At 39.8% G+C, this 13864-nt stretch overlaps 1 protein-coding gene across 1 annotated transcript in view; it reads right to left on the bottom strand.

Annotated features, from left to right (window-relative positions):
• Positions 1-2077: 2077 nt before the first annotated feature.
• LOC149287466 (oligophrenin-1-like) overlaps positions 2078-13864 on the bottom strand; it is a 37267-nt gene continuing 25480 nt past the window's right edge. Inside the window, exons 12-23 of the mRNA XM_089492806.1 lie at positions 12917-12950; positions 12499-12561; positions 12127-12201; positions 11723-11807; positions 11452-11510; positions 10937-11042; positions 6501-6660; positions 5583-5727; positions 4790-5062; positions 4538-4703; positions 4209-4259; positions 2078-2120 (exon numbers count right to left, since the gene is read on the bottom strand). Coding sequence (XP_089348932.1) covers positions 2078-2120; positions 4209-4259; positions 4538-4703; positions 4790-5062; positions 5583-5727; positions 6501-6660; positions 10937-11042; positions 11452-11510; positions 11723-11807; positions 12127-12201; positions 12499-12561; positions 12917-12950 — 1260 coding nt within the window. The remainder of the gene's footprint in view (positions 2121-4208; positions 4260-4537; positions 4704-4789; positions 5063-5582; positions 5728-6500; positions 6661-10936; positions 11043-11451; positions 11511-11722; positions 11808-12126; positions 12202-12498; positions 12562-12916; positions 12951-13864) is intronic.

The following is a 13864-nucleotide window of genomic DNA, read 5'->3' as shown; positions in this document are numbered from 1 at the left end:
CCATATCAGCTCCTCCACCATTGAAGCTGTGTTCAACATAAGCAGCTACGTGCATTCACATTTAGGTTCATTTTAAACCTACCTCACCTCACATCAAAAGGCATGTCATCTCATTCTACCTTGGATATGTATTTTGTACATGTTTTATTGGGCAGTTCAACTGATCTACCCTGAATGTTAATATAGGAAGATCATGCCCTGTCATAAGCAAATCTGATATCAGAATGACATATCTTAAAACAAAAACAAAGAATTTCTTGTCAGGTATATTGTGTTTATTTCATATTATTTCTCCATTATTCCATAAAATACTGGAATTGTGACCCTTGATCTAGACACTAGAAACATATACAGATAAAATTTACAAAGTTATTCACATACACAAAATCTATGGCTACAAGACAAAGGGAAAAAAGTGCACAGGAGGTTAATGTCTGCAGACTGGAGTTGATCACTGGTACAGTACGGTTCACCTGTATCCTGGTCTTAAACCAGTAGCATTCTGTGCCTTGGAATCCCGATCCCGAAGGAATGTGCACCACTCCATAAAATGTAAATGTAGGTTTTTGTTCCAGGTTATATGGAACAACAAAAGTTGACCTATTTAAAAATATATATAAATTATATATGAGAGAGAAAGAAATGGTTCTTCAATATAGAAAACAAAACTAACTGTACACAACGTAGTTCACATACATTGCTAGCATGAAAACGGTTATTTTGTTAATTATTTTGTTTGTAGGAGGCTATGGAAGGAATATGTTCACATCGTAGATTCACATTGTAGATCAAATCCTACTTTTGGAAAATTAAAATACCTCCTCAGCTTACAAATTGCCTGTTTGTTAAATAAATTATTTTTAAAACGGTTGGCTGATGGCTTGAAGAATTGAGTGAGAAAATATTTTACTCTTACCAATATAGTAATATCTCATCGATCATACTGAATCTACTTACTGATTTTAAAATGTTGGAAAGGGTTAAAAAGTGACACTTTCAAAGCTAAAGGTAGATACTGTATGTATATTCAAGCTGGAAAAAGCTTTACCAGCTTGCAGGAAAAGGTTAGTAGCCAGGAAAGGAATTTTTGAGTCCGCTCACTTTTAGGTTTATGCAAAATCTTCACTCTTCTTGCACATATAAATACATGCCATTATTTTATCATTTGTTTCCCTCCCTTGAAGGGGGTAATACATTTTTTTTAATCCATCAATAAATATTAGCACATGAATAGTTTTACTACAGAAGTCCATAACTGATTCTGCAAAAGTCTTGTCTTTTGGCAGTCACACACTGTGCCAAAGATTCCGAAGAACATGGCATAAAGGAAGTCTGTTTAAGTGAGGTGGACAGAATATTGGACACCTCCTCCTATCACACTTATGACATTCTGTAAACATCCCACTACAAGGGGATTCAGACCAGTAAATGTTCTTCTTTCCATGTGGTGGCCAATGTTTTTCAGAAGAACAATATTATACTTCCCAAAACATCCCAAAGGAAAAAAGTGAAGGGAGGAATGAAAAGGATCATCTGAAGCCCAATGCATGGTCTGCTTGTATCACTATGGCCTGCTTGCGGAACTGGATAAAGGGTTTCCTTGGACCAGCCAGGGAGAGTTTGTCTCTCCTCCTGAGAAAGAGTAGAAACATTTTAAGCAATTGCCATAAACCCAAGTAATTATCTGCTTCATTGTTTGCACTTTGCTTCATTACAAACTTTGAAATGGTTTCTTATAAGACTTCCTGAGTAGTGACATATCCCGGACTAGGTTGAGGAGGCCTATGGTGGCAGGACCAGGTCGGGTGGCAGTCCGTCTTCTGCAAAACCACAAGGCAGATCACACTCTTGGGTGATCAGGCCCCTCGCTGTAGTGCTGCTCAATAGGCCGATTACAGGGGAGATTTTTTCCCAGCTCGACACAACCTCTATAGACTGCATTAAAAGGTGCTGGGCTCCATGGTGGCTGGGGAGGGGGCGCTGACTTAGGTCAGACCTAGGGCAGCACCAAATGTAAATACACTGCTGTTCATTAGAATACGTGGAGAACATGGAAAAAAAAATAATACCTCATTCCTCAGCTTTCCTCCATGGCGATCCTATTGGGAGGGGATGGTGGGCTATATGGGACATAAACCAAAAGATGTATTAGTTCAAAATCAGTGGTACACGTTATGGATCCTGATACAGTAAGTTGTGCTGTTAACTTTGTTAAGATTGCCTATGTGACCATAACAAGGACATCTAAAGATAAATAACTAAGAAGTTCGCTACACTGGCTGCACTGTGCTAAATCTAAGGCCCAATTGAGGAGCTCTGGCCCCTGGAACAACTACATAGGAAGGGTTCCTTCTTTGGATTTCCTTCCTTTAGCAAGCTATTCTGATTTCTGCAGTTATTTTAGCCTGGCTAAACCATTGCCTCTTCTATCATTACCTGGCAGATCAGCTTTTTAAGAACATATATGCCATGCTAAACTTTCACCACAAGGGGCAGTCATGCCGTATTCTATTACAATTGGTAAAGCAAACCAGGGTCCCGTCTGGCAGTGTTTACATGAGAATTGGTACAGCATATTAACCTCTCATCCTGACATCATAAGTTCACAGACAGCCAGGAAAAATTTGATTTCTGTTTGTTCATTTAATACAGAGTTTTCCATTTGCGGATCAGAGATTCCAGCCACCCAAACAAACTATGCCTCTGGTGACCCCATACATATCAGAAAAAACAAGAGGCTTTAACAGTATAATATAATGGAGTTTTACTGCCATGGAGAGGGTGATAGTTAAAAGCCTTCCAGCAGAAGTGGTAGTGAGGGAATATAAACATGTGTTGGATAGGTATATGGTTATAGATACCTGGAATATAAGGAAAGACAAACAGCCAAAGAAAGGTTTAACAGGTAAGAAATACATAGGCCGAATGATGAGCCATCACATTATTTTGTCTCTATGCCAAGCAATAAAAATTTTTAAGGGCAAACCCCAACATGTCAGGCATTTAGATGTATTCATGATATAAAATACACGTGCTTGCTTTCTCAAAAAACATTACCACTACCATATTATATAAATAAACAAACATTTCTACATAGACATAAGTGCTTTGTCTTATTTATACTCCATACAGCAGGGGTCCTCAAACTGTGGCCCGCGGAGCGCATTTACCCGGGCCGCCGGGTGTTTTTGCCTCAGGACATCCATGTGTTCCGAAAGATGCTTTCGAAACACAAGGATGCCTCTGTGAAGTCCCTGCGGCACGCGTTTACTTTAAAAACGCGGGGACTGCCGGGAGCAGGCGCACGCAGCGACGTCACTGACGTCCCATGCGTGCACCCATGGCAACCGAGCGCCGCAATATGCCGGCATATTGCGGCGCTCAGCAGTGAAACAGCCGGCACCAGCAAGCGGCTTTTAAACACTGATGCGGAGGAGAGAGAGGGGCGCCTAGCAACCGCTCGGCGCCCCTCGTTCTCCCCCGCATCAAAAAAAAGAAGACAGCCTTTAAAAGCCGCTCGCTGGTGCCCGCAGCTTCACTGCTGGGCGCCGAAATATGACGTCATATTATGGCGCTCAGCAGTGAAGCAGCGGGCACCAGCGAGCGGTGCAGGAAGAAAGAAGCATCGTGCTCCCGTCGCTGGACTTCAAGGTGAGGGGGGGGGGATATATAGTGGGTAAGGGGGGAGAGGATATATAATGGGTAAGGGGGGAGAGGATATATAATGGGTAAGGGGGGAGAGTATATATAGTGGGTAAGGGGGGAGAGGACATATAGTGGGTAAAGGGGGAGAGGATATATAGTGGGTAGGGGGGAGAGGATATATAGTGGGTAGGGGGGAGAGGATATATAGTGGCTAGGGGGGAGAGGGTATATAGTGGATGGGGGGATATATAGTGGGTAGGGGGGGAGGGTATATTTGTTGATTTAACTTTACTTGTTCTTCATTTTAAATATTGTATTTATTCCCGTTTTGTTTCTTCACTTCAAAATAAGATATATGCAGTGTGCATAGGTATTTGTTCATAGTTTTTTTTTTTTAACTATAGTCCGGCCCTCCAACGGTCTGAGGGACCGTGAACTGGCCCCCTGTTTAAAAAGTTTGAGGACCCCTGCCATACAGTAATAATGCAAAATAATCACAGTGAAAAGGTTATAGCAGTAGTAAAGTTTAATGGAAAAGGGTTTCAAGCCATCTCGAGACTTACCTTCCCCTTGGTCTAGACGCACTCTCAAAAAATTTGGTGCGAGATGCAACCCTATAAAAAAAAAACATTTTTGTCAATTTTGTCGATTTTTTTTTTTTTTTGCAAATATAAGATACAGCTCTCCCGCTGAGTACAGAAATTATGGAACTGTAAGGACAACCCAGGGGTTAATAAGCACCTTAAAACCAGCAATAAGCAGGAAAAGTAATTAATAATGAGACCTTTCCCTAAAACTTCATCTTACCCACATGGTTATGGAAGTCAGTCCATGGTTGTTAAAATCACACTGAAAGTTTAAACAGCCTGAACTGAAAGCGGTAGATGCTTACACTGAAGATGGAATGTCTTCCTTTCCTCCTGAGATGATCTCTGTTTTTGGTTCTGTTTTGTGGGCCAGTGCTATCCTGCAGGGTGGGTCTGGAGGGCGTACTGGAGGGCGGCAGATTACTGGCCTCTCTCCAGGTGTCCGGGCTTTGCTGCCGTTATCGCCTTCGCCTATAGAATCAGACAATTCCAATTTAAGCTGTGGGTGAAAACATCTCTGATCATTTGTTTTTGGCAGAAGCAAAACAAAGTCTTACTTTCTCTCTGATTTGTTGGTCGGGTTGGGGGCCTTTTGGCATACTGTGGAGACGCTCTGTTAATCACAGCGTACTGAGGCAGCTCCCCATTTACATGGTTTGTTACACTTTTGGATCCTTTGTCTTGCATAATGGAGACCATCTTGGCAACATCTACCTCAAAATAAGTATCTGATGGCTGAGCATCCGCCCTTGAAGGCAATTTTTTCCGTTGCAGTGGAAGTGGGGGGTCATTATTGTTCGTAATGGAGCCATTTTGCACTAAAATTTCATCTAAAAATGAAAACATTTATATTGATGAATAATGTTTTTGAATAGTCAATTGACACAGTTATAGACCTCCCTAGGTCTGCAGCTCTAAATAGTAGGTTTGGAATATCAATTGACACAGGTCCGTTTATACTGTGAAAGTCTTTGTACACCCTGAACATATCCCAATAGGAAGAGAATACTCTTACAAGTCTGGCATACAGCTGGGGGGGATGTGCCCTAGGTGAGGACTAGAACAGGTACCCCTAGAAATATATCACCCATTACAGCTCAGGTTTGTACATATACAGACACATTTAGATTTTTCTCATATTGCCTTCCTTTTTTTCTATTTTTTATTTGCTTAGGAGAATAGAATCTACAAAAAAGGTTGTGTGTATGTATGGGATTATGCGGTGATTGCATGTAATTTTTAAATTTGATTTTACAAATGGCATCACATTTGATGTTGTGTCTTGACATTTGACTAGATAATGAATAAGCAACCAACATTAGGGTGTTAGAATGTGTTAAAGTGCCTTACCCTCACTTTCACTTAATCCATGCTGCATCCCAGGTCTTCCCCTTACAGGCCGCTTGGATATGGTGATGGGTTTGTGGGTGCGAGGGGTTATTCTTGGCGGTGGAACAGGAGGAACAGTGTTTTCTTCAGGAGGACCAGAGAATATCTGCAAAGGACAAAGATGACCAACGGAAGGTTTGGTCTTAATGTAGTTCTATCACTTGAGACACGGCATTCATGATGGAGTAGATTCATTTTTCATAATATACCAGCAAAACCCTAGATTGCTACACCTAGCCATATTAACAGTTTCTCCGAAAATATTTATACATGGCAATAACATTTCTTTGGTTAATGTGTCATGGATGTACACTACAAGTCAACCCAGGGAAAGATTTAAATGCAATTGTGCTTTATTGAGTAATGTAACCAGTTCCAAAATACTCAACTGTACATGCTTGGTTTCTGTGAATGGTTAGAGCAGATGTTGAGCCGCGTGAAGTAGCTACCAAGCGTATCTTCCCCCAATAGCTGCTAGTGAGACTAAGTACATAGATGCAGTGTCTAGTGTTATATTCCATTAGTGGCAGCCTAAAAAAAGTAGGCCGGTTCTCTATCTACATGCTTGTTACATGAAATATGCCATGATAATGATCCCTAAAGTTGAAAAAAACATTAATTAACCCAAGAGAGCGCTTGGCTAGCCCCATACAATGCATAGTTAAAATCAGGGCGGTTTCTTATCACTTTTGTCATTGAATGAACTATGTGATTTTTCAAGGCCCTCCACCATGCGTAATGAATTTGTGCTGCAAATATCATAATTATTTTTATGTAGTACATACACTTCTACATTTTAGGAGAATACATGTTTTGCTGTTAATATGAGTGCCTTATCCTACCGCTTTGATAAGTAATTGTAAAATCGGGGGAGCTTACCTTATTGCAGTGTTCTATGAGAAGCTCCACCACAATATTCTGAAACTTTATGTTCATCATGGCAGCCACTGTGTCCTCCTGAGCTCTCATCAGAGTTGGACCGAAAATGACTCCCATATTAGATGGAGACATAAGGTTCTCCTTGCTGTATTCACAAACTCTGCAAATGATTAGAACAAGGAGAAACAGAAAGGCTAGATTATATATCATTCACATTTATACACAGTACAAGTGAATAATCAATTTATCACCAATGACAGCCATTAAATGTTTAAAAACTGAAGCACTAAATCACATAAGTCATTTTCAATATCACTTTACATTTCTTCTCTTCTGCCTGGATAGTTTAGATATTTCTCCATAAATTATAACGCATCAGTGAGATAAGGATAGCCAACAACTAGCAATGCAGTTATTGCGAAACTAATACGCTCACGAAGCTCACATGGCCACTTATAGACCATTCTTGATGCTGGCTGAGCAACACTTGAGTAGTGTTTTGCTATCAGCATTTCATGGTTGACATCCCTGTTTTAATAAATGTTACTCCACTAAGTGTAATGATGATAACTCAAGATTTTCATGAGGACAGGTACTAGAACCATTTGGTTAACACCTTTGATGAGTTGCTACCTAAAATCTACATGATAGGCCAATAATATTACATTAAATGGGTTCATATTTTAAGCTTCTCAGGCAGGGGCGGGCTGGGCCGGGGGGCAATTGCCCCCCAGGCCGCCCTGAATCTGGGCAGGCGGCTTCCACCGGGACTGGCTGCTGTGCCTCCAAAAACGATGCGCGCGGCAACTGTGGCTGTGCGTCGGGACTTGATGTCAAATCCCGGGGCACAACACTGAAGCCACGCCCACCGTCTTCCGCGCACCGGAAGGACAGGACACAGAAGAGGAAGAAGAAGAAGAAGAGGAAGAATGAAGAGGAGGAGGAAAAGAGACAGTGCCAGAGGAAAGGTAGGAAAATATTAGTAAGTGTGTGAGAGTGATGGGTGTTATGCAGTAGTTTATGATGAATGTTTGTGAATGAGGGTTTCAGATTGCATGGAAGTGTGGGGGGATAGCATGGCATAGGGAGGCTGCCTAGGCATGATAGGAGTGTGATTGCTGTTATCAATTTTTTATTTTTTTTCGTCCAATAATTCAATAACAGTATTAATAGATATATATGGTTACAAACAGCAATCACACACCTATCATGCTAAGTCAGTCAGTACATGCTAGAACCTGGGCATGATAGGATTGTTATTGCTGTTAATTATATGTGTGTATATATATATATATATATATATATATATATATATATATATATTAATATTGTTGATTTTTTTTTTGTCTAATTTTGGTGTGTTACTTTTAATAAAGTATTTTTAACATTTTTTTTTTTTTTTCGGATTTGGCCAAATGAATGCTGAATTTTCAGTTTCGGTCAAGAATTTTCATTTCGGTGCATCCCTACTATATACTAAGCCAGTCACTGAAGTCAATCAATGTCAATCAGCCACATCAATGTTTGGCTTAGTATATAGTGAAAGGGGTTGTACTGCAGTATTGTCAGTGTCTGGCTCAAAGTATAGGCACACATTGACGGTGGTACAGCGTAATCCCTAAGTATATAATAACAACTATGCTGTACCACTGTCAATGTGTGCCTCAGTATATAATGATAACAATTTTGCTGTACCCCTGTCAATGTTTGCCTAACCATAGAAACTATGCAGTTTTAAAGTGTGTGTGTGGGGGGGGTGCCACATACAGGATCTGCCACAGGTGCCAAATACTCTAGGTATGCCCCTGCATCATGCAGCAGTCAGACCCAATGGCCATTCCTCAGCTCTTTGTCCCACGTCTTAAAAGGGGTGGGATAAAGAGCTGAGGCACGGCTATTGGGCGGCGCGGTGCGTGCACGCCGGCCACTTTAATTTCATTAAGCGCCAGTGGAGTGATTGCTATCAATGTCGCTCGCAGCCGCTTTGGTGGCGCAATGGGCCACTTGACTAGACTCGCCCCCCAGGCCTTAGGCTGCCAGCCCTCCCCTGTTCTCAGGGTCAAGTCATTTAGTTCTCAGGTATGATGATAAGGAGTCAAGAGTGTTTGTCTCATAGAATAGACTAAAATAAATAGCTCATATGCATATGCATCAAAAAGAAAACAGAACTATTTTTCAAGCCATTCATAATCTTATACTAGTACTATGGGAGTCCCCTTTACTGTTACTGCACACCAGATATTAGCAGTGCCCAATCATAACTCTGTATACGTCTATACATTCAAGAAACATGTATGCCAGCAATGTTCGTGTAAGATAATTGTCTATGTGTTTGAGTAGTTGTTAGCACTACTTACACAAACGTGTATTAGGAAGCAGTTTGGGAGAGGGCAGCACTTCCTGTGTCCTCTCTGCAGCTGCCATTTCCTCCACAGGGCACTCGACAGGGTATGGCATTGCCTCTGAGGCTCTTTCCCAATAAATCTATCACTGGAATATTTTAGCGTTTAGGATTTAAACTTTATTTTTAACACTTAAGAAAACCATTAAGCGAACCAAAGTGTTATCTTAAGAGTTTAAACAGAAAAGAAGCTTTGCTTACCCACTGCCAGTCACTTCCTGACACCTGCTTTCTATGGGGCCCGGTGGGCAAAGCTAGCAGCGGACAGTACAGCCTCCGCTAGTTGTCTCTATTATGCTTTAGATCCTCACTAACGTAAGGTAACGTAGCGCAGTGTCAGAAGCGAGAAGCTAACAGCGCATATGGACATTGCCAGCACCTTTCCATATAACAAAGGCTTGCTTATTTGTTTTCTGAAAGGGGCATTTAATGCCCCACACAGCCCCACCAACAACTCATATTAATGTTTTAAAGTACGCTAATATTATTATTAATATCTTTTATTTATATAGTGGCAATAATTTACGCAATGCTTCTTACAGTACATACTAATGAAGGATATGACAAAACTAGAATTGACTAATTGTTTAAAAAAAAATCAATACATTAGGTAAAGAGGGCCATGCTTGCAATATAGAGCATGCATTCTTTATTTATGCAGAATAAATTAATAAACTTATCTGACAAAAATGCTGCAATTCCAGAGCTGCAGCGGCATACCCCCCTCTGCTGACTGCATTTTATGGACATCCTCTCCCCCAAATGAGAGGGTTCCACAGAGGTTCTGCCCTTTCTTTTGAGAGTAAAGGAGACAGAGATGCAGAAGGACAGCAGAGAGGGTAGGGAGACACTCATAGAGAGAGTGAGTAAGAGTGAAGGAGTGTGAGACTGAGTGAGCGAGAGTGTGGGAGAGAGCATTAGTTAAACGATGAGACCAGCCTACCAAAAGTCTTTTGTAATATTTCCTGAGCATCATAGTTCGTTCTCAGCAGAAGTATATATTGGAAGCTATGCTGTACAACTATTTGTCTGGCTCATTTTATAGTGATGAGAGTTAAGGTGTAGCCACATGTGTGTTTGTGGATCACTATATAGTGATGGCGTTATGGTGTACCACCGTCGATGCCAGACACAGTACACGGTGATGGGAGTAATCTAACACCATCAGTGTCTGGCTCACTATTTAATGATGGGAGTTAGGCTGTGCCATTGTCAGTGTCTGGCTTGCTATATAATGCTGGCAGTTATGCTGCACCACTGTACCATATATATATTTCAGATTTTCATGAAATTTTGTAGCATGGTAGAGGACATAAAGTAACTTCATATACAAAAGCTTAATGCTTAGAAAAGTACAATAGTGTTCCTCAATTAGAAGTTATTACATTTTTTATAACATGTCAGGTTCACTATGTAATAATGCTCACTATAAGCTGCACTGTATCATATCTATGTTTGGCTAACTGTATACTGATTAGGGTTGCACATACATAATGGGGATTATAGTACACAAACTCTAGAGTGCCAAAGGTTAATAGTTACCTGATTGGCACAAATTGTGAACAAACGACTGGGATAAGAGATATTTGTTTTACTATTTCTTAATTTTCCTGTTCTAATACCATTAATTTCCTTGTTATTAATGTACTTTCCTCAATGTAACATCTGTACAAATATAATAGGGGTGCATTTTTCTGTTCATCCTTCAGGGACAAAAGGAGGTAGCTACGGCTCTGATATGCATTCCTTTAAGTGCTAACAGTAATGTTTACTGGCACAGGTATGGTAATTTACAGAAATGACAGGGTATTGTCAAATCCATATTATAGACCTCACACATACAATTGGATTACTTGTAAAAAAATAGTTAAAGCAATATGACATATGTCACATTGATCCATGTTTATACATTAAAAAGAAAAGATCCCATTTAATTCCTTAATAAAGTGGATACATGTATCAGCCACTAGAGGACACTGTCTTCAACAGAAGGGTTATAAGATGAATATCTTAATGTGTAATTGCCATTAGGTACCTGGATAAGTGACGTATGATCAGCTCCAGCATCTCTCGATGATTGTCTGGAAGTCTGTATACAAGGCAATGAATCGCTCCTAGCCGGTAATCCAAATTCTCTGACTCTGTAATGAATAAATGGACATCATAAACCTTAATCCTGTCCCTATATTTTCACACAGTTTATCTTGCCGAGCTGTTTTTAGCATATTGCACTTTAAGCTTTTTCATATCCATAATAATTAGTAGCATGTCCCTATCCTAGGCCGATTGCTAAATCTTTGTAAGTTTATACATGGAATATAAGAGGTTCTTAAAAGACAATGAATATCAAAGGCCGTTTTCATGCTATAGTCTTTTAATAAGCCCTTATTAGTTGCCAGGTTCACTTTAACGTTTATCTACAATGACACACTGTCTATTAACTATACATGTTGTAAAAGTCAATTTCACCAACATGTCCCATGCATGAGCATTCCATTATAATAGTACTTCTAATACACAATAATAACAAATTAAAACAAGGGGACTTACTTGCAGCAGACACAAGTTCCCGATGCATTTTATATGTCATTACTGGTTCTGAGAGATTCCTGAAAAACAAAAAAGGAACACGTTATGGAGAAAGAATACAATATAACATTCACAAAATAATTATAGGAGAAAAGAACACATTTAGAACAGTTCATTTGTAATGTCTAAGCATAAGGAGCAGAGATACACTATGACACGTTGTAGTGGTCATCTTCCTGGGTCACATGATGTAGCTTGGCGTATCAAAATGTTATATTTGCATTTCATGTACCTGAGATAAAACTTTAGAGAGCTTGTAATAGTTTTAATGTCCCAATCACTGCTCTGTAGATCCACATTTCCGGGACATTTAGGGTCTAAAAGTGAATAAAAGAGAATAGGAGTCAATCTAACTAATTGAGTCTTATACTGGAGTAAAAGGACTATATCAATGTTATAACATTGTCTTTTGCCATTATGTATTCTAAATATGTACCATTTTGTGTGATATCATTACGGTCAACGAGTGTCATTTTTATAATTGCTATATAAATATTCAAGAGACACTATGAGAAAATAATCTAACTTGCTGGAGACAGACCTGCACACATACATATTCAATGGCAGAATCTTTGGTAGATCTTTGGTAATCAGTTATGTGAATTGTGTAAAAAGTAATACAGATGTGATCCATACCAAAAAAGGAATTAAGAAGCTTCTGCACCTGGATGTTGCTCCCCACGGTCCTGTATACGCCTTCTGTAGTGATTCCTGTAAGAGGATAGACATAGAGGCATTCCTGGGATATCAATAATGTGATCAATCGAAAACCAGCCAAAGGTAAGTAACGGGAAAAACATGACTTTCAACATGGGAGCTAGGAGAACCCCTGAAGATATTGTCTATCTCTACCCTCCGCCACCATCCCATGCCTTTCTCCTCCCCCATGATGTAGAATTTGTAAAAACCAAATTACCAAAAAGTATCTACCCCGCCTTATGAATGTGTATTCTATTACCAAAAGATGACAACTATTGTCCCAACAATACATTTTGTATCACTGCCTACCTGTTGCTTCCACTGCATTGATGCACTTCCGAACAAAGCGGAATCCCACTTCATTCAGTTCCACTGGAAGAGAGGCGCCATATTAGTACTTGGGGCTACAAAATGATCATAGTTAGAGCCCCTATGCCCCTAATGCCGAGCAAAGAGAGGCCATATACACACAGGAGTGCATGGACCTTCGACTGCTTATAATAAGCAATATATCAATTAGAACCAGAAATGCTATTTATACACAACTCCATATGATGCAGATAAATTACATAATCTAACAAAGACGATTGTGAGCAGGAAAATGATTGCAAAAAAAGTTAGAGCTACATGACTGAGCAAATGCAAAAACAGTCAAAGCTACTACTGGAGTGCAAGTATGGCTGTTTTTTGGTAGAGTGTTCGTATAGCCAGAGTGCTCTGCACTTACTTTCATCGCGCTTCGTGATAGGACTGTGATAGATCTGTGGAGGAAAGCAGAGAACAGTTTTATACAGTTCCAGACAACCAAACTGACCCATCCTTGTAGTATTGTAAGTTATTTTGTCCTGGCAACTCCTTTTAAGTCTGTTAATGTGGATATTTAAAAACAAAAATTACATTGTGTAGATATGTATTTTTGAAACCTAGGTTTACACATGATAAAAGAAAAAAATGTAATAAAAATAGAATCAATCTTCTCCAGACATTAAAACCTTCAGAATATGTGAATACTGTATATATATGCTTAAAAGGACATCCAATCATTATGGGATGGGAGAGCTGTTTCATAACTTTTATTATACTTATATACAGCCAACTTATGAAGTGCTTCTTACAGTACATATATTCAAAGGGCATGAACAAAACTACAATTGACAGACTAAGACAAACTGACACACTAGGTAAAGAAGACCCTTACTATCTAGGAGATGACATCTGCCAATTCTTTTAGGTAGTGGTTTAAGGAAAGGCATAAGTAGAACATATGGCAATATGTAGACATTGCTGGACTGGCATCCCTGGCACTTTTAGGTGAGTAGACAATGAATCACAGGCTGCATATTACACATATATCACACAAGGGCTGGATATTACACATATATCACACACGAACACTTTTGCAGTGTGAAGCTGCCCCAACCAGACTAACAGGTGAATGGAGACGCCATTGGGCACCGACTCAGCATTTGCCTGTTGCGCCTGAGAGCCAGTTCTGGCCTGTACATAGGAAGCAGAGAATCAATGTTTTATAGAAAGTTTGTGTGTGTTTTTTTAGTCACACAGAATCATAAGCAAAGTAATATCTCTATTTATTGAAACCTATGTGATGCAAAATGGGAGGCCTGAATTTCTGTGTCCTCGTATGGACACTAAAACAATAAACAGAGTGTTTGTC

This window comes from Sceloporus occidentalis, unplaced genomic scaffold (assembly GCF_023333645.1).
Source record: "Sceloporus occidentalis isolate IW3139 unplaced genomic scaffold, rSceOcc1.0.p SCAF_60, whole genome shotgun sequence".
Taxonomy (NCBI): Eukaryota; Metazoa; Chordata; class Lepidosauria; order Squamata; family Phrynosomatidae; genus Sceloporus; species Sceloporus occidentalis.
Note: the sequence above shows the minus strand (reverse complement) of the source record. Positions and strands in the feature narration are given on the sequence as shown.